We start from the raw sequence: 22,849 nt of genomic DNA, 5'->3' as shown, positions 1-22,849 counted from the left end.
ATCATAATTATGTATTTATCGTTATATATCTCATATCATGTATTAAATAAGAAAAAAAAAGAATATTTGTAATTCAGTGAAAAAAAGGATTGTAAATATCAAGTTAATATAATTATAAAAATTAACATTTTATTAATTAGTTATTATAAAACGCAAGTACGCTTGTGCGCACGCCGCAAGTCTTTACTCCAGCAATTTACTTATATATAGATATTACTTATAACTGCTTTTAAACACACACATACTTCGGGCCAATACATTTATTTCGGCCAAACTCTTATTCGTCAAGTTTTTGGATAAGGGTTTTAAAAACAATAAACTAAAATTGTACAGACGAACTTTGAATAACATTGAAGCATATATAAAATTATAAGTTAAACTGCTGGTTCAACCAATTTAATTCGATCGATGGCATCATAGCAACGTATGTCAGTTCCGACGAAATTTCGCTCCAACAATGGTATCCAATCGTACCAGGCGTTGTTACGAACACGCGATCGAAAACAACCCTATTAACTTTAGGCACATTTATGGTACCATCCGTACCAGCCAAGAATCGAGTGTATGCATCTTATCGGTGGACGGAATCGATTCAATTCGAATTATTACACAATGTCATGACGTTTCATATTTATGACGCATTAAACAATATCGATATTATATTTCCGAGTCACGTGATGGGGCGGAATGAGTTTCAATGAATCATAGACGTTACCATAGATAATTTACATTGAAATTTGGAAGTATGTAAATTTGCATTGAATAATTACGTTTCTTTTGAATTATAATGAGAAATATTAGAATAATTGAGTGTTTCATCATATTTGTACTCACTTCGTAAGCTCGAAACAGCAGATAGAGTTCCCTTGGCTTGGCGTCCATGGGCAGTCCACTCACGAACAGCGTCCGCACCTGAGGAAATATGTATGATTATATTATATGTACATAAATTTAATATAAAAAAAAGCCTCACTACTGTGGGCATAAGGGAAGCATTTTCTCTCAAGGAAAAAATCTAGCTCCTTTTACGTCAACGCACAGAACGGTTTTTAATATCGAAAGATTGCCGGTTATAATATTGCCGATTAACAATAATAATAAAATTCTAAACTGGAAATGATCGCGATACTCTAAAGCGTGTTTCGTCTTCACAATTTATTAAATTTTCTTCAAGTTCTTCGAACCCTAGTGTTTCCAATATTGATATTCCGTTTAAAATTAGCTACAAGTTTTTCTTTCTCGTTTATTTCTTAAACAAAGGCGAAGCGGGGCATTTATCACAAACCGACACAAAAGGGGCATAGATTCTCCCGACGATTCTTCGTCGATTCTTTTGCCTTTGTAAACGTTTGAGCGCATTAATTCGGCGGGTCCATTTAACGAATAAAACAGCGGCGTGATTTGGCGCGTGCGGGTAATGGAGATTAATTGCTGGTAACACCGGCCGTCGTCGCCGCCATCTTGTTGTGCATTTTATTTATGCGTCTGAGTTTTACTTTTACGGGCGATGTTTAAGCGCCATGGGCCAGAAAAATTAGGGTAATAGCGACCTCCTAGCAATATCTTGTAGAAAAATGAAAGCATTTCGACGTGAACTGTTAATTATAATTTAGATTAATTGTTGTTTTTGCGTCTCATTCGATACGCAAACATATTTTAAGAACTTTAACAAAATAAAACATATATACACGGAAAGTGCTTATTAAACAACGTAGATGATAAATTTATTGACGAGTTAATGTAAAAATAGAATTGAAAATTTTTACAGAAGTCATGTGACCCGGCTGAGGGTGTTGGTGACCCTCATATATATTTTATCGCTTCCGTCCCCGGTCAGGACCAGAATGTTGGACCTTTATGTCGGCTATTTTCCGGTCGAACGCACGGGAATTCCCCGTATCGACGATACGTGATATTTTTCCACGGACGTTCTTTAATATTAGATTTGAAGGGCACTTAAATGGTGTATCTTCAACATTTGCGTATGTACATATAACTTGATTACAAACAAATATTATTATAACATTGATATTCTTCTCTAAGCGTGAACATTAGATATATCCGTTAATTTTAATAGAAATGTATTGACAACGATATCAATACATTTCTATTAAAATTAACGGATTCTACGGACGGACGGACGAACGGAAATTCTATATTGTATCTATCAGCACAATCAGGAGAAAGTAAAAGAGAGGATAACATTAAATTGACAGCGGGAACCTATTGGATTACGATGGACTTCACTGGAGGACACTTCACTAGATGAGGATGTCGCCTTTTTCCATACTTTGAGTTAAGAGATATTAGGAATACTGGATTGTAACGATAAAATAAAGCGGTAACAGTGATCGACTTCCACTATTAACGAAAGTCCACGACTGGAATTAATAATAAACACGACGCCGATGTAACTGGAATTTAAACGGGTGACCTTCGATTTAGACCAACGTGTATTACACACTCAACCAACTCGTTTCGAAAAAAAAATTGGCACACCCTACTTAATTTTCTGTACAATACAGCAAATAATGTACATAAAAAAATTATACGTACTAAATAAATAATAAGCGTAGCATTCTTATGGTCTCTCAAAGCCGCTGTCTGGCAGCTTTAAGAATATTCTTTATAACTCTCAGTACACAATGTGTTGTACACGAATAATAAAACTTAAATATTTTTACCCGACTTCAAAAAAAGAGGGGGTTCCCGATTCGTTTTTTTATGCTATTGCCTCAGAAATCCTTAATTTATGAACCATCATAAATGACAGAAGGTAGTGTACTTTCCCAAACCTGATTGGTCCCAATTAAATAAGAAAAAAAATAGCACTTCTACGGGTGAAAATATAAAAGATGATTTTTTTATATTAAATCGAATTTAATTTTATTTCTGTTTTTTTAAACAGTTAATAATCGATTCTTTAATAAGAAAACGGATAAAATATATTTTTTGTTCTACTAGTGACAAGGCTTCGCCTACCCACCAATTGAAATGCATATATAAGTATGTTGATAGATAAAAGGATTCACATAATGCACACTAGAGAACAGCAACATCACTGTATGTTATGTTACGTTATGTTATACGTCATGCTCTCACAGCTCCCATATATTTCACCGGAGTAGTATTCGGTCACTCTGAAAACGCCCCTTCACGTCGCCCATTATACACTCGGCTGCACTCGAATCCCTACGCTACTATTGAGCTATGTTTAATAGTCGCGTTCATAAATAAAGAAAAGAGATTTTATATTACAAATATTATTCATTCGTTTCGAACTTTAGTTTAAAATCGAATCGTGTAATCTTAGCTTTAACGGTGTCCTGTAACATATGTATATTGAAATAATTCACCTGTAACTTGATACTATGTATTTGTGCACGCTAAGCTTAGGAATTTAAATAGCAAGCAACATCTTCCGATCGTTTACGGTGCAAAGATTGGTCATTTTTTCTAACGTTGCCATTGTATGTGGATGACATCACGTGACTCATTTGTCTTCCAATTATAAAATAAAAATTACGGTTACCAATTTATTTATTCTTAAATAAGACATGACAAGTCTCTTAACTATGAAAACGATACAACAAATATATAAAAAATACATATGTCAATAACGATTGTAAATTGAATTGATTGTGTACACTAGAAGTAGTATATACAAAAAAAATTAATCAACTTAAAAAAAATGTTTGTATTAAAAGAGCAAGCGGTGCTTTATTCAGATGATATTTTTATTAAAATGAAATTAATTTTGTTTATGCGGATTCATATAATTGAATATTAAAACATCGTATGCATATTTCAGTTACAATTTAGACGTGACTAAGCGTATAATACATTGAAAGCTTATCTCAATTTTACGCCTCCTCAACTTCAAAAGCGAAGGAATATTTGATCTGTCTACGGGGGCAGATAACATCTACGCTTGACATTATTGCGACGAAAAAAAAAAACGTATTAAGTATTCCGCCTCGTGGAAAACCTTCAATTTGTTTAAAGCTTCATAAATTATTTTAGTTGCCTAGAGAACAGCGGTTTCGAGTGGAATTTTAAATTATACATGTATAGCGTGTAAAACTTTACAAAGAAAACCGACCTGAGAAATATCTAATAACATTTTAGAATTAGAATGGCTGGTATTATATTTGAACTGCTATAAATTTAATTTATAATTATTGAAGTTATATATATTTTACATATGTAGTAGTTGTAATTAGTAATTATTTTTTTCATAATGAGCTTTGTATTCTGTCTCATATAAAGCAGAAGCTTCTGCCGGGTTTCACGTAAGTTAAACGTTACAACGTTTCCGTGGATCGTATCGAGGTGTTATATAACCTTATGGTATATAACCTTTATTTATTTATTTGGACAAGCTAACGTCGTTTGACAGAGATCACGAAAATCAATAAAAAAATTATATGTAATTATTTTATAAGAGTAGTTGAAGCAAATTTAATTTAACTTACATAACTAAAATTAATACATTGCATAATTATAGCTAGAGAATATAAAAATAAGAGCAAAAACAGTAAAAAAAATAAATAAAAAAAATACATAATACAATAAAAAGCAGAAAGCCTAAAGAGCCGAAAAATTATATTATAAACTTTCTTAATAATATATTATTATTTCAAATCGGTCTAGTAGGTTTCAAGAACAAACAAAAAAAACTTACAGACTTCAGATTTATAAATGAATAGATTTACTTAATTTCAACAAACTTTCTTTCAAATCGAAATCGAAATTTCACAAGAACACCTCAGAACCATCTGTTTCGAATAACGAGGCTCATTATATCGGAGCGTCAACTTTCGATTTCATATTGGCTCGATGGGCGATCCAACGGCTAGCATGAACATTGTTTAAGCTGTGACACTGAGCATTCGTTCATGAATGAGCAGTCAAAGTGATGCAACAAACATCTTAGTGCATAACCATACGATAAGTCCACTCAAACGATTTCAGTTTAGTGCACTGGACATAACAATAAAGCGATCTAGTTTAAATACACTACAATGTACCGCCGTAGCGATAAATACTACGGGCGGTGTGTGGAAATAATCCTATTGGATTCGCTACGTGCCTCTTACTCGTAGAAGACAAGATTGTACGAGTTATATACGTACGAAATACATATATTGTTTCAACATATTGAATAATGTAAACGCTTTCTAGTGTATTAGCCAATACATAAATTTAAAAGTGGTGTTGAAAAATATTAATAAATAATCCATATTATTTTATACAAAAAATTATATATAAATGATAATAGAAAAAAATCTCTAACATATAGTTTTCGTTGATACTTTATTCCTTACGAGATATATAAATTCTACTGGTGGTAGGGCTTCGTACAAGCTCATCTAGGTAAGTACAACCTCACAACCCTCGTCTGAGATATTCTACCGCAAAACAGCAGTACTTGGTATTGTTGTGTTCCGGTTTGAAAAGTGAGTGAGCCAGTGTAATTACAGGCAAAAGGGACATAACAAATAAATGCCAATTTCTATGGGCAATGGTGACCATTTATCATTAGGTGGCCCATTTGCCTGTCCGCCTATATATTTTATAAAAATACCATATATATATAATACACGAACTATATTTGTATAATAAGGTACATTTTATATATAATTATCTTTACATAGTTTATCTATTGTATTTTCATAATAATATACCGAGGGCGTACAATGTTATCATTTGCCGCGATATTAATCATAATACGGCTCCATGGAATATTTCAAATGGAAAGGGGTCGTGTGATTTACTGATACCACTTCATAATTTCGAGAGGAAATTTTAACTGAATTGCATTTTAAAATATAATTATATCTGTATAATTACGATAACATCGCCGGTAATTAATATATATAAGTTATGTTTTTGAAGCCGAGATGGCATAGTGGTAAGAGCGCGTGAATCTTAACCGATGATCGTGGGTTCAAACCTGGACAAGCACCATTGAATTTTCATGTGCTTAATTTGTGATAATAATTCATCTCGTGCTTGACGGCGAAGGAAAACATCGAGAGGAAACTTGCATGTGCCTAATTTCATTGAAATTCTACCACATCAGTATTCTACCAACTCCATTGGAGCAGCAGAGTGGATAAGCTCCAAAACCTTTTCCTCAAAAAGGGAGAGGAGGCCTTAGCCCAGCAGTAGGACATTCACAGGTTTTTACTAAAGTTATGTTTTTAAATAACCGATAAAATATAACGTGTAGCATTTATGATGTTTTATCAATAAACTGACTAATCGATCATACGATTTACAAAAAAGGTTATGTGTTCGTACCGGGGACGGGATTCAATGGCACGCTATAAATAGATGAAAATAAAAAAAAAAACGGATAAAGGTGTATTCACACGATCGATCGCACTGGCGTGCATCCGAGGCGAGTGGAGCGGAAGCGCCCGGGGCGCTGCACAGCGAATTTATCATACTGCTTGTGTATATAGCTCACATTCAAAGTGCACATATTATCCGTATAGCGAACACAGCCGATATATATATCAAGTCTCTGTGCATAGATTTGTCGCTAACATATTGGAATGTTCCTTATGTATTTTTTTTAAAAATAATGTAATATTCATTCAAGGTTTTAGTAATTTTATATATGTAATTTAATAGTATTTTTTTTATAACGCCGATTCAATACTGCCTATAAGATTATTTGAAAAGATGTGTATTATTTGATTAGACTCGTGTATGCCGCCTCTAAATACTCCTAAATACCATTAGGAAGTTTTTGAAGAAATGAAAATTGTTTATTAGATAAAAATGATGTTAAGGAATAAAAAACAAAAAACGTAATCGAATCCAATCCCGTGTACCCGTTGTGATCATTGTTCAATCGACAAAAAGACCAACAGTGAAAGTCTGCGCACTCGAAACAACAAAATAAGAAGGAATCGAAATTAAATGTCAGCAGTCCGGCAACATTGAAAAATGATAAGCAAAGAATCATTTCACTTCACTACACGATCGCAGAACAATATTTCGTTTCGTTTTATTCGAAGGAAACACTTTCTGCTTTATTATTTTATATTATATTTATTTGACCTACGCTTATACACTTTGTGTTTATAATTAACAGGAAAACATCTTGAGGAAATCTGTAGTGGAATTTGTTCCAAGCTTTGAGGAGAAGTCCTCGAAAAGGAGAGAAGGCCTTAACCCAGCAGTGGGAGATTCACAGGATGTTTCTAAAACACGACACTTCTAGCGATAGAAACGGCGGCAAGCATTGAATCTAAGATGTAATGTCCGTTGTCTGTAATGAGTCAGTTTTTACGTGTTCATAATTTAACGATATTAAAATCTGTTTGGTGGTTTTTAAGGTTATCGCGGTCAGACAGACAGACATACATGGCGGAGGACTTTGTTTTAAACTATGTCTTGGTTATTTATAAAATAACAACAAGAAATAAGACAATAATTACAAGGAAATCACGGTCATATTTTTATTGCGTTCGAATCGACGATATCTAAATAAAATACCAGAAATTATTGAACAACAGAAATAAATCAACATATTTGTCATTCACTACGATTTAGAATTAGCGACGTGCCATAACGAATACAGTCAAGATCGGTGTTTGCGAACCATGATTACGATTTCCATGAAACTGTTCTGAAATTCAAATCGACGCGATTACTAAGCGTTTGGACGAACGAGATTTTATTGTAATGGGAAGTTAAACGAAATTTAAAAATTCCCATCCACTGGGAATATGTTAAAGAGGTCTCGAATTTGATCGAATGGCGCGCCTCCGGTCGGCGATAATAAAATATCGGCAAAACAAACTTCGGTATGAAGCGCTCAAACTCGACGAAGGCAATTTTTCTTCGAACGTCAATGTCGGCGGCAAAATTTTAAACTTTCTCAACAGGCTAATAGATAGTGTCAATCAATAAAGTAAAATAATTTGTTAGTTTTAGTTTCATCAGCCTTTCGTTGTGCGGGCCATTCGTTGATGTTATATATATATAAATATAATTTTATATAATTATTACATGTAATTTTTATATTGTTAAAAAGAGTAAATACTGAGCTTCTCGTTTTTATTCTTGGTGGAATCTACATTCCGAACCAGTGGTAGGTTTATTGGACAGCACGGTAGTATGCGCAAGCGATCCCGTGACGTTCCCCGACAAGACGGAGTGGGTACCGCTGGTTTTTTAGTGGGTATTCCGGCGCCTTCAGCGCCGACGAGTCCAACATACCCTCCACCTCATATGGGGGAAACACGTAAATGTGTTTTTACAGCGAGAAAAAAAATGTATATATTACAATTAAAATTGTAAAATGTGCTTATGTACCCTAAAAACTGTAAAAACTTTGTCTTTTGACTATTTGAAAGGTTAAACAATCATATGTTAATCTTAAAAAGCTTTTAAAATGTTTACATTGATCTCTTCGAGGCAAACATTGTGACTTGACTTTATAATAAGTTATGTAAAATATTATAAAATTTTGTAACTTTATACTTAAATTTAAAAGATAATAATAAAATACAAAATTATATATAAGTTTTATTATATAGCGACCATTAAACCGACCTTAACTAGCCAATTAGAAAAATAAACCACCTCAAATAAAAGACAAATGTTGTCATTCACCTGATACTACATCTCACTGAAATATAACAGTCTGTCCACCCTTAACCTCCATTACCCCTAACTTATTGCGGTAACACTGATAAAACTTCACTTTTATCCGTCGTAAAGTAAAAATAATCGCCTGTTACTGCATACCTTAAAGCCGGTAACGGTCCGTGTCTTTTATTATTAAAATACTGACTTAAAAAATAAAAAAATAGCAGCGATGGGGTCTCTGGATAGAATACGTAGAAAGTTCGCCGGTTCAAATCCGAGACGAGGTCTTTGCCCAGCAGTGGGACATTTACGAGTTGTTTATTTATTTAACATAAAAATAAAATCGATAGCTAATAATAAATAGTTCGATTAGATATATATAATTGTTGAAGTAAATAACATCTACCTTGTAAAGGGGAAAACGTTAAATGAGCCATTATAATGGTGGGTACAAAAAAATAACGTCTTAAGCCTTACGGATGGTAGCGCATCGGCAACGAGGGCCAGCGATTACCATTTACCACCAACTTACTGGTGGTAGGGCTTTGTGCAAGCTCGTCTGGGTAGGTACCACCCACTCATCAGATATTCTACCGCAAAACAGCAATACTTGATATTGTTGTGTTCCGGTTTGAAGGGTGAGTGAGCCAGTGTAATTACAGGCACAAGGGACATAAAATCTTAGTTCCCAAGGTTGGTGGCGCATTGGCTATAAGCGATGGTTGACATTTCTTAGAATGCCAATGTCTAAGGGCGTTTGGTGACCACTTACCATCAGGTGGCCCATATGCTCGTCCACCTTCCTATTCTATAAAAAAAAAAAAAAAAGTGGCCCGTGAATGCCCCCGCGTCTGCTCTTTATATTATTTTCTGCAAATAATTCATATAACATATACAATAGTTTTCAGCCGCGACATCACCCTTGGTCGTTATGTTGTTAGGTATAAAAAATAGCATATGTCCTTACTTGTGGTTCAAGCTTGTTTCATACGAGATTTCTTCAAATTTGAATTTTAGCTGTTTAGTTAATTATAATATTAAGTATACATTATCATCTTTACGTTTAATAATTCGGTATTAAAATAAACTGTGAATAATATGGTTGCAAATCCCGAGTCTCGACAATCCGTTGGTCTTGCGACTGGGCTCTTTATAATTGTGTCAAATTTGGCGTTAATTCTTTCGGATTATCAAATTATGGGACCACCTTGTACTATAATATATTCCAAATGAAATAAAATTAGATGTTATATAAAATTTAGAATACAAATTTGACCGTCGGTACTAAAACTGCAAGAATTCAGCTCAAGTGAGTTATTTTTTTTATAGTAAAACAAAAATTTAAAATATCTGATGTGGGCGACTCATATAATATAGTAAACATTTACTAGTTATCTATTTTTGTATTATAGCACACGCAACATAATTATTTATATACATATATAATATTTTTTATTTGATATTAAAATTACTGTGTTGCAGTCAGTTATTTTTTCATCAAATTTATTTAGTTAAAAACGAAAGCATGACGGTGTAACTTGATACAGTATATAAACATTCAAATCATCAAGATGTTGCGATTTCGTAATCGCGTTGCTATCGGATTTCAGGCAAGCGATCGGCTCGGATAGAGATATTTCTAATTTTTCGGTTGACCGGCACCGCACTACCGGTTGCTTCGGAAAAATAGATAAAACAAACGCAAACAGACTGGAAAGGAGAAACGAGGGTTTAATCGTTAATAATAGCACTGTTTGTGACGATACCAATCATTGTCTTTATTGGAATCTTGTTACTAAGTCAATTTTATTGAGTCGTTTGAAAAGCTATATATATATGTATATATTTATATATATTTGTGATACATATTTTACTGTATTATTGACTGGTCGATAACGAGTTGTTGACATTTGCATGCTTAAAATAACATGTAAAGTTGATCATGTGCCTGAACTACCTTCGGTCTCGTTGGACTGTTTTCATGTAAAATGTAGAAATAAATTACTGACACACACACCCTGTTAGTCTGCTTAAGAATTCAAATATTATTTTAAATATTTTACGCGCATCACTTCGGGATGGAAAGTGGAAAGAATTCTCACGGCAATATCAGCAGCCACCTGCTCCAAGCAGATAGGGATCATAACGTTAATTTAATTAAAGTACTAATCTAAATTGCAGACGACCCGACACTCCGACGGCCATTAAAGGGACATTTCGTCGCCGACTGTTCAACGAAACTGGCTGATTAGAAATATTTTTGTAAACAAGGGTATAAATAAAGTACGGTATGGTTAATACGTTATTGCGTACGTAAACGTTTAAATATTTTATTTTAGTATAGTAAATAAATTTGAGCACCGGAAATTTTAACTGACAGATATACGGTGGACTACGGTAGGCAACACGTGTTCAATACACATCGAATTTACTTGAAGAATGACAACAAGTAGTGTCCTTCATACAGAGAGATAATACCATTTATTTATGTACACAATTAATGATTACATTTATATAATTTCTAGAAGTCGTCGATATAGATATAAATAAATGAACAACAACTTTAATTAAATGGTTAGACTGTACATAGTTATCTTAATAGCAGACAGCCAGTTTAATTTCTATTAAAAGGGGTTCCCGGAGTTTCCTTTACGGAAGAAAAAGTTTCAGAGATAAGATGCCTTTGCATCTTTATCACGACGAAACAGGACGAAAGCGTCTCGAGAAACTTCGAAACTGGCGGGATAGGAACGATTAATCATTTTTTTTTTATTCTTTTCAATATTTGAATCCGAATCCAAATAGGGTATAGAAAAAATGGTTACTCCAATAAGTTAGGGTTTGTTTGCTTAAACAATATGTCCAACACGTTTGATTGACGGATCGGGGGCCTAAATCTATATTTATAAAAGAAATTGTCTTGACTCACTGACTCAAAGACCTGAAATTTACAAGAGACCTTTGTTTTATAAGGTAAGCGTGCACTAATAAAGTGTTTTTATTTTTTTTTATTTTAAGATGTTTAAGGTGTTTAATGTGTCAAGTGCATTAAACTGACCTTTTTAAGTTTCATTCAATTTTTGTATATCGAAACAAATATCATATACGTATAATGTATTCATGTATGACACACTAAATATTAATTTACTAAATATTATATTAATTACATTAACTAAATATTACTTTTAAGTTTCCGCAAGCGTTGATAAATATCACGACTGTAGTTATATCTAACACACAACTAATGTCGCAAAAGTAATTTTTATACATATTTCTATATTGTACTTTTATTTCCTTAACCCTAATATCTATGAATTGGAAGAGCAGTCTCCTAATATACATCATGTTAATTAGGAAGCTTCATATTCTACTTGTTAAAAAACTTAGTATGGAAATTTTGTATTTTAATGATCGTACAGAGTAACATTAACGAAATAAGTATATAAAAGTATAGCAGTAAGTTGGTATACTTATATATATAAATATATATTTATGTTACGTGTGTATGTCACTGACGATTTTAACGAATGTTATCGAGAGAGTTTGAGAGAGTTCGGTCCTCCTGACCGGCCTAGGCCAGTCAAAATACGGGCCTCGGGGTTGCCCTCTTTACCCGGGCTATTCCTCACCGTCAGATTTATCTGACGCGTCTTTCCATTTTGGCCCAAGGGGCCAGGGTCTCTATGACCCAGTGGCTATTGTCGTAGTAGTATATTGTCGTATAGGTTGTTGATGTCCAGTGGTTGTTGTCGTCCTATCGTCAGTCCAAATCGTCGTCTTCGTCCTCGATGCCCGCGTCGGAACAGATGGGCGGCGACAGTAGGAGCTCACGAGGCAAAGGAGAGAGTTTAAGTGGTTCTGGATATTTGAGTAGGTGGCGCTGTGATCGGTAAATAAATAAAATTCTCACTTCACACGTACGAAGTCGGAGCGGGCAGCATGTATTAAATATAGATTTTAAACATTCTCACCTGAAATGATACCAACCTGTCGAATAGGCTGATAATAATTTACGTATTAAATATCAATTCAAGTCAGATGGGGCGATCCATTACAGCACTCGCTCAGTGGTCCGCCCAAATTATGTTCGATGGATAATTAATCGCTTCTGCTCACTTCAATAACAATAGCCTTAATAATCAGCGTGATCGTTGCGATGCCTCATATACAAATATGTCCAATAATTTCATCTCTTTGGGTCGTAATTGTGGTAATTGTGAATCGCTTGTATTATATTGATTATGTTCATATGGAATGAAGATAACATAACGGCTTGAAGATAACATTCGTAAATATATATTTTTAATATATTATCAATATTACTGATAATAATCAATTTTATTTCAAAGTTCGACATAATAAGCATTTAAATATTATAAAATGTCACCTAGTATGTTTATATATTAATTAAAACAGTAACAACCTGTGAATTTCCCACTACTGGGCTAAAGCCTCCTCTCCCTTTTTGAGGAGAAGGTTTTGGAGCTTATCCATCATGTGGCAGCATTTTAGTGAAATTCGAATACATGCAGGTTCCCTCACGATGTTTTCCTTCACCGTCAAGCACGAGATGAATTATAATCTCAAATTAAGCACATGAAAATATATTATGTATTCATAATAAACAGACCGTAAGTAACCCTAACACCTTCTATCTTCTTTTAGATCAGGTTTATGATAAAGACATTCAGTTTCAACCTGTGAGTATCGGTTAAGTATCCCACGTTTAATATTCTGGGCCATGTCGGCTTTACATATATTATTCAAGTTGTCATGAAATGGTTAAATACAAAACGAATAAAAACAAATACAATTACTGCTAATTGCCCATTTCTTGGAGGGGAAAATAACAAGACGCGGTCTTCTTTCGCATTCCCTTCGCTAGCACCCAACCCTTTCACCAAAATTGTTACTCGGAGAAGGAGTGTCGGGAAAACTATTGACGATAAACATTCGGCGACGAAGTGGGTTTGTCTCACCGTATTTGAAATTCAAATCCACTGCAGGTGGGAACACGATCGGTACCAACTTACTGCTCGGTTTAGATTTCCGCACCCCAATTCAATTTAACACTGAAACTACATAGATATTGAACGGCTTATTATTATATAAAATATATTTCTGTATATATTTATGAGCAGTGTCATAACTTCTTCGTGAAATGAGAAGGATTTCTCTTGGACGAAATAAGTCTCAACTTCGTTTAAATTCTTTATAGAAATTCAATCTTTATGGAAAATTCTTTATTTAAAAACTGTATACATTTTGTTTTTATATAATTTCGTTTGCTTTCAAGAAAAATATTTTCACGACGATACAATATAAACTGTTGATTTTAAATTTTCATTTAATAAGCATTACATTTTAAGGGTTATTTAAAGTATTGTATTTCTTAATTAAAAATAACGTTAGTATAATTACTGTAGATTATAGTTAATTTCTTAGTTAAATTTTAGAGGCAATGCCTATTTTTCTAAAAATTACTAATATTCCATTTTCTTCTTCAGGTAAGCGTTTAGCATGAGAAGTGGATACGAATTATCGTAGGGATCAGAATCAAACCTGGGAGATATTAGGACAAAATTCAATGAAATAATCAAAAATCAAAGCCACACGTACTTTGTTTTAGTGGGTTTACTACTTGTGAATCTTGTGATAAAATAACAAAGCTACCACCGGTTCGGCGGTACCAAAGAAGAAATATAATTATTTTGTATCAATTCTTGACACTTATTCATTCCCACTATGAAGGTACACCCACTAAAAAGGCGTTTTCTTATTGTGTTCACCTAACATGAGGCGGTATGTGAATAATTGAGTGTACGTAAGAGAAAATAACAATAAATAGCGCTCCCATAAGGACGATTAAACTCTTTGTTCCCGTGTAAAGGCGAGGATATTCCAGCTGGATCCGTCTGCGGTAATTTCTCACATATCTGTAGCTCTATGCGTTCTCTGGTCCAATACTAAGATGACATTGACGGATTATGATCGATATATTGACTCTGAAACTGCATTATAGGATATAAGCCGAATTTGGGAATATTGAAGGATTTCAATAACCTTTTTACTGACCAACTTCGAAAAAGGAGGATGCTCGCAAGACGTCAGTATATATATGTATATTTTTATATATGTTCGAGTATAACCATGTTATTAGTATTGGATTTTGTTGTTTTTATTTAAATTTAAAAAAGGCAAAATCAAATATATATATGTAAAGAAATTTAGATAGAATATTAAGAAAGATTAATTTTAAATCTTATTTTAAATTATATAAAAGTTTATTTTTTATGTTTTATTAAGCCACCTTTAGCTACCTTTCTATCTTGTTCCTTAGAATTAAGTCTGTCTCGGCAACATCTTAACGTCATCTGATTGATTAGTCATCTGATTGATAGACTCTGCCACAACGGTATTCTCACAAAAATAAAAAAAACATAGAAATAAACAGACAATAATACAATTTACAGCGATGGCGTTCGACATACGTAAAAAAAAACTATATAAAAAATCTGTCAAATCGAATCGGAATATTTTAATCGAAATTCTATTGATTACAAGGGATACAATCAAATCGAACACGCGGAAAATCGAAACCGAAACCAACCAATCGTGGTAAATCTCGAATTCCGAGCTAAGGAGACGGTCGGTCCCGGCCAAGTTCCTGATTTAAATTGCAGATGCCTCTGGGGTACGAACGCCGACTCTCGCGATATGCTAATCATAGTCAAGCTAAGGATTATCCCTGTTTACACTCAACAAACTCACTTAATTTCGCTGGGACAGGCATCTTGTCATATTTGCTGGTCGGTTTCGAAAATTAGACGTTATTTATTTATTCCGTAGAGCTAAATCCGTTAAATGTCAGAAAGTGACGTGCGACATTGTTGATTAAAACGTTTATAGTATTTAATAGTAATTAGCCTGTATCATATATACATATAAAAAGCATATTATCGTAATTCGGTTATCAACATCTTATGTATGATACGAAGTGACTCTTCGTTTTGCTTACGAATAATATCATTGTCTTATTTAAGTTTAAAATTATTGCTTTTGAAACAATTGTATTTATATATCAATGTTAAACATTTAACCTTATTTGATGTAAGGAATGTGGTCAATGGTAACAACCATACCATATAAACTTTCCACAGCGGCTGTTTATTTAACAATATTTTATCTCTTTCTGACATTATCGATTTGACATTGGAAAGAAGAAGATAAAGCATATTTAACTAATCACCCAATAAACAACGTTTATAAGCAAGGCCGTATATTATAAGACATCTGCTTAGACAGTTCCACTATTCCAGGCATTACTGTAGGACTCTGTCTGGGTACCACACTCATTACTTAATCTACCACCAAAATAGCACCACTTGACATTATTGCATTCTAGTTTGAGGCAAGCTAATGGAATAAAATGATAAAGCTAAAAAAGTATCTGCGTTTCCTGCCGATTATATTCTTGATAGAATCTAATTTTCCGGATTGTTGGTAATTTTTCATTTAATGTTATCTTATAAAATGACGATTCAAAATTGCTTTTAACAGCTTACTTGAATAAAGCTTTTTTATATTTTTCTTTGACTACTGGTACAAGTCATTTCCCAGTTACAATTAGATTCCTTTTGACTTTTAAAACTAAAATAATAAAATACCGAGGATGTTATTATGACCTTTAACATGGCAACGCCGATAACCGACAGAGATATTTTTATAAGCACTGAGAGCACTGTCAATGCTACGTTTCTCAATATCCGAAGTAACTCCTCGACACCTTAGAAGTTGTCTCTGATCGAGTGTTCATCTTTACAAATTAACTTGAGACTGTCGCTTCTTGAAATCTCACTTTCAAAGCGCTTTTGTACATCGTGTTATATAAAAGCCGCTTTAATAAAATCTTAATCAGTACTTTACATTTTATAAAGAACATTATATTTTTCATCGTTATTATGATAAATTCAACAAAAAGTATACCTAACAACGTAAAAAATTAGAGATAAAGTAAAGTAACAGCAATGAAATATCGAACAGAGGGCCTCTTAACCTCTTAAGGAAATGATTTTGATTCCATCACCCTGATCTAATGCGGGCTGATGAATACACATGTAATAAAATTTCGTCCTGCATAATAAGGTTCCTCACTTAAAAAACTCAGTGCTACTTGCACGTTTTCGTATACACAATCTCCAGTTCAGATTCACTTGTCCTACCAACTGAGCTACCTCGACCCCTTTAATTATATAATTACTTACATTTTTTAGGATACGTGAGAGTGCTTTGTTGTCATTAAAAATTGAACATCCGTGCAAATATTTAGATTCACGAAAGAGCAATAAGTACACAGGAGACGTCGTAAAGTCGACCGAAACTGGCACTAATACGAATTTACGTCGATGGACTTACGGACCCACCCCACATCGATCCCTTAACAGCCTATTACATAAAGTGACTAACCTTTTTAGAAAAATTAAATGAAATGCGATACTGAGTTGATAAAATTTGTCGTATAGCGCATTTTTTAGGCAAAGATTGCATAACTTTTGTTTACGATTGTAATATGAAACGTACAATTTTGAAACATGCTTAATTGTAAATTATATGGAATAGTTTTAATTAGCAGTAATAATTGTATTGATTTCAAGTAAAACTATTTAATATTTTATTGAATATGAACTGTAATTGCAAAGACCTTTGTCACCGAACACGTAATGAATTATAAACACAAAGACGTCGTTTAAGATCGACGTTTTCTATCCATTCTTTTTTTTTATATAAAATAGGAAGACGGACGAGCATATGGGCCACCTGATGGTAAGTGGTCACCAAACGCCCTTAGACATTGGCATTGTAAGAAATGTCAACCATCGCTTACATAGCCAATGCGCCACCTACCTTGGGAACTAAGATTTTATGTCCCTTGTGCCTGTAATTACACTGGCTCACTCACCCTTCAAACCGGAACACAACAATAATAAGTACTGCTGTTTTGCGGTAGAATATCTGATGAGTGGGTGGTACCTACCCAGACGAGCTTGCACAAAGCTCTACCACCAGTATGCATAGAAAGTTATATACCAAAGCATAAAGTAATTTAGGTAAATTAACCAATGTTGCGAGATTAAACAGCTTAATTATAAAAAGTACATTTATAGTCAAAGCGTTTGTCAAATGTAGTTAATCTATATATACATATATAAAGGAGAAGGAACTGACTTCACTGATTATATATCAATACACAAGCTAAATTATAGTACATAATATTAGAAATATAGAGAGGACATTTGTTTTATAATTTAGAGGCTTCAACCTTGGCAGAAGTCCTGTTTTTTCTGTAATTTTGTACAATTTGCCAAGGCAAATAAATTTGGTCATTAGAGTTTTCGTTATAAGATAATGTGACCAACAACAAATCACACTAATATATATAGAGGAACAGATGGTTTAAATACTATATATATTCATATAACTTATATACATGTTAATTGTTTAACTTATATATATAGAAGTATATTATTAATTAAACTATAAAAAAATGTGAACAGATGAATTTCGCTTATAAGTTATATATCAAGTTTGGAGAGGAAATCTTGAAAATTTACATGATAAAGGCAAGGGGGTGCGTTCCACGTTCGCTCGGTGTCTTCTAACAAGGGACCGGAATGTTTGAGGTATCTGACGCAAGCACGTCAAATACCAAGAGAACATTCAAATTGAAATCGCGAACGCGCTTACGTTATATTGAAATAATACTTGAGCATCTTATTACATAAGTGGCGATAATCGTACCTTGTCCTTTTAACTTTATTCATTGTAATTATAATCTATAACATTGCAAGATTTGTTAAGAAAGAAATAATATGTGTATCATTACAGAAATAGGTAAAGACAAAACAGCAGTGCTATTCTGTAAGAACTCACTTCATTACTCACCCGTGAAATGTTGACAATCTTGACGGGCTTTAAATGGTGATATACATATTTTGATCCGTGCATTCTTGTATCTAAATTTTTACAGTAATTGTCGCATATCATTTTCTGGCATTTCACGACCGATTTCAGCGGTAAGTTTCGAGTTTTTTCTTACAGAATAGCTCTACAGTTCATGTTTTTTCGCTGTTTTTCAAACGATTTTCTCATCAATAAAAAAATGAAAATACGAGTAGAAAAAATGTTCAATCGATCAACGCACGTGATAGATAGATAAACATAACAATAGATGTATTAATTAATTTAAAAAATAGGTAAATTTTATTATAAAGTTAAATATATTAAATATACTTAAATATACAAAAACTTTGCATGTAAATTTATAAACTATGTGTATAGGATAATATTAATAAAACACTAATTTGAATCATCCGTCATTCAATATAAAAAATGGGAACAAGTGTAGAAGTTCAGTTGTTCCCTGGCAAGCGGCGAGTATTACTAAGGTACGATAACTGTTTTTATTGTATAATATTATTGTATGGCTGTTATATTGTCTTCCTATAGAGTGATTATATATTTTTTTCAGCCTTTTGCCGTACACTTCTGGACGAAAGCCATAGAACTCCATAGAAAACCAACCATCCCGATCATCGACAGTCCGCATCCATCCCGTACCTGCCACCTTTTCTAAATCGTCGGTCAACCTTGCCACAGCATATATTATATTATGATATAAATATTATTTTTATTGTGTTTATATTGTGTAAGGGTAATTTGTATAATATGAAAAATATAGGACACAATGAATTCTTATTTATGCTCCTAATACAAGGTTGACCCTCATATCTCTAAAGAAATAAATACAAGCAATAATTAGCTAACATTTAAGTATTGATGTAACCTTTCATATATCAAAATATTGTTATATATATATTATTACATATAATATATTTACCGGGCTATGCTAGTAGTATAATATATTTGTTTAATTTACTTAACGCTACTAATTAAAATTCAGATAAATTGTTATTAACAAATGTCTTAACGACATACATGACATCCGTATTCGTCGTCTTATTCACATTACATTAGATGTTAGTTCACAAATTAAGGTGTACAGTAACAGTACAGTAACAGCCTGTTAATGTCCCACTGCTGGGCTAAGGCCTCCTTTCCCTTTTGAGGAGAAGGTTGTGGAGCTTATTCCACCACGCTGCTCCAATGCGGGTTGGTAGAATACACATGTGGCAGAATTTCAATGAAATTAGACACATGCAGGTTTCCTCACGATGTTTTCCTTCACCGTTAAGCACGAGATGAATTATAATCACAAATTAAGCACATGAAAATACAGTGGTGCTTGCCCGGGTTTGAACCCACGATCATCGGATAAGATTCACGCGTTCTAACCACTGGGCCATCTCGGTGGCCAATTAAGGTGTAATATCTACTAAACTAAGAATTTTAATTTTTATTAATCTCAAATTAAAGTTTTAACGAGATTGACCCTGTCGTATGTACCGTCATTGTAAAAAGATTAATTTATGGCGAGAGGCCCACGTCGGGCGCCAAAGTTCACGATGTGCGGCCGCACGAGTAGTAATTAACACCGCCTCGCAGTTTCTGCACATGTTTCGCTTCACCCGCAATATCATCCCACAACTTTGAGGCGCAGTGATTGAATTAAGCTTCGACACGTCTGTAATATCGTTCAGAAAATGTAACAAGGAAAAAACATCATCAGTTGGTGCGTGCTGTTAATGATATATTAAGTATCTAATTACCAAGGTCTGGTCTTTATGATAGAATATGCGACGTGTAGCCTATCGCTAGAGTAATTAACTCGGCCTCGCAGTCAGTGCACATGTTCCCACCGACCTCACTCCACAATCCTGAGGCACGGCGATTGAATTAAACTTTAGCACGGTTGTTGTGGTTCGAATCCTAGGTTGGTTTTGTCGCTCGCGTTTTGTGCAGCTGCGATTAAACTAGCAATACTTGTTCGGCGTTTATTAGTTTTGCTATCGACCTTTTTGTTTGTGTCGCTTGAATGCTCGGCTACGACCGCAAGCTTTAATTGTATCCAAGCTTACAGTCATTTATCAAACAGCAAATTGTTTAAAAAAGTTATTGTCAGAAGTTAACAACGGAATTTATTCTAGTAATAGAGTATTCTAGTAAACAGTATTCTGTACATATAGTAATAAATTATATATTTAATAATATTAAATAAAAAATCTACGGTAAATTTATTGATATATACATAACAAGTTATATCTGAAGTAAAAATAAAAACGCAAAACGAAAATATTGAAAAAAAGCAAATAATATTAATGTAACTCGACAAAAGTTAATTACGAAAGATTATTTAAATTTATTCTAAGACTTCAAACATTAGCAAAATCTGTCACAAAATGTAGAGATAATTAAAAAAAAATCGGTCCCTAAAATTAAGTAGGTAGTTTAAAAATATATATTAAATGCCAACGATAATTTGACAAGATCGACACACTCGTGACTTACACATATTTTAATAAAAAAAGTTAAAACTAACGCATTAACATTGCGAAGATTTAAAAGAAAAGTCTGTATCACCTAACGAGTTGATAACAAAGACAAGAAAACGGAATTAAAAAGACGCTGTTCTCCTTTAAGCCGAAGGTAGCTGGTGTATAAGCTCAATGTCAACAATTACAAGTTTTTTCCACGTACAATGTGCTTCCGAAACAAGGAGTGTAGAGCAATAGGTAGAGTAGCAAGGTAGACTAGTCCCCCCTGGGGTGGGTTACACTCTACGTAGAGCACAATTAGCACAAGCGACTCAACGCGGCTTGAGTTTTAACAACGCCGCGCTCGGAACACTCGGCATCATTCACACGAGATGCCTCTACCTCGCGGGACTCTACTTGTGTTCTACCGACATACTAATGCTAATTAAATAGCCTTCCCTATTATAAGTGCTTGTAACTATACTTTCAATAACGTATGTATAATACGTTTCTACACACTGTTTCTAAGTTTATTTATTTTTATTCATGACTTTCTATTGACTTTTAAAACATGTTATAAATAATAATGTTGATTTATTTAAATTGAATATATATTTTTTATTTTTCTTAATTATAAATCGTTTGTTACATAAAAACTTTCTCATTTTATTTTACAATGATAAATAAAATATCGAGTTCTTTAAGCATTTTGTATACAAATAACACTGAGCCGTTAAAATTTCACCAACTTACTTAATTTACACGGCTCCCTATTCTCTGGAGATTTTCGAAGCCCCTTTTTGCTTCGTAACGAGAATATTTCATTTAAAATATTACTTATGAAGAACCGATTACAATTTATTTAAAATAAAATCACTATAATTATTTTCTTTTCCATTTTACGATAAAACTACCTTATTTTTATTTATGTTCAAATATTATTTGAAATAATCATTTATATATTCAAATATACATATTTTATCCATATTAATTTATTGCACAAGATTTTTTGTATTGAAAATAAATAATTATGAAATTATATGTTTTAATATTCTGAATCATAGGGTTGTTGCAACTTATTAAGTAATGTTGTTATTTCTTTATGCATTAGATCCACCGTACCAACACCATGCAAACTCTACTATTTGTACTATACTCTATGTTATAAAAACACTTATATTTGTTTCTAATACATGATTAATTACAACATTGAATAGAATTCGGTATTTTGAGTTCACTAGCAATGCCCATAAATACGTAATGTTTTTGAAAGACCGTGTGCAAAAACCAATAATAAAACGCTCTATAGCATACGATATATAGCATAGCATTAGGGTAAATGGGGAGAGATCGCTCATAACGTACGAAATTGATAAATAAATTACATCCCAATATCATTTTTTTAAAAATAACTTGACGTCCTTGTACAAAGTCAGGGCAGGTGACGTTGACGACGTGAAGAAGATACATAATGGGATGGTATCAGCATATGAAATTTAATTAAATTATTTCCGCTCGATTATTATTTATAAAGAGTTATGCAATAAGTTAAAAAAATATTATTTTATGTAAAAAAATACTTGATTTATTCTAATGAAATTCGGAAGTGTACCTCATCATGAGACAGCTTGCGACTGTTTTTAAAACGATTTCCCTCTCTTTCTCTCCTTCTTCTTGTCTAAGTGATCCGGAGCTTTACATTTAACGTTCTACATGGACACAATTGCGGAGCCAGATTTTTTTTACGTCATTTCGGCGCAGTTCCTTTTAATAAAACGCAGCTAAGGAAAAAAATGCGGGCATTTAGA

General features: G+C 33.3%; 2 protein-coding genes across 3 annotated transcripts in view; both read right to left on the bottom strand.

Moving 5' to 3' along the window:
• The window catches only part of LOC126772529 (HIG1 domain family member 2A, mitochondrial), a 397,572-nt gene that overhangs the window by 158,643 nt on the left and 216,080 nt on the right, over positions 1-22,849 (bottom strand). The window lies entirely within an intron of this gene.
• Positions 1-22,849, bottom strand: part of LOC126772530 (protein couch potato-like) — a 194,819-nt gene that overhangs the window by 9,922 nt on the left and 162,048 nt on the right. The window contains exon 3 of the mRNA XM_050492929.1: positions 835-912. Coding sequence (XP_050348886.1) covers positions 835-912 — 78 coding nt within the window. The remainder of the gene's footprint in view (positions 1-834; positions 913-22,849) is intronic.

The sequence above is a fragment of the Nymphalis io genome, chromosome 12 (genome assembly GCF_905147045.1).
Source record: "Nymphalis io chromosome 12, ilAglIoxx1.1, whole genome shotgun sequence".
NCBI classification, from domain to species: domain Eukaryota; kingdom Metazoa; phylum Arthropoda; class Insecta; order Lepidoptera; family Nymphalidae; genus Nymphalis; species Nymphalis io.
Note: the sequence above shows the minus strand (reverse complement) of the source record. Positions and strands in the feature narration are given on the sequence as shown.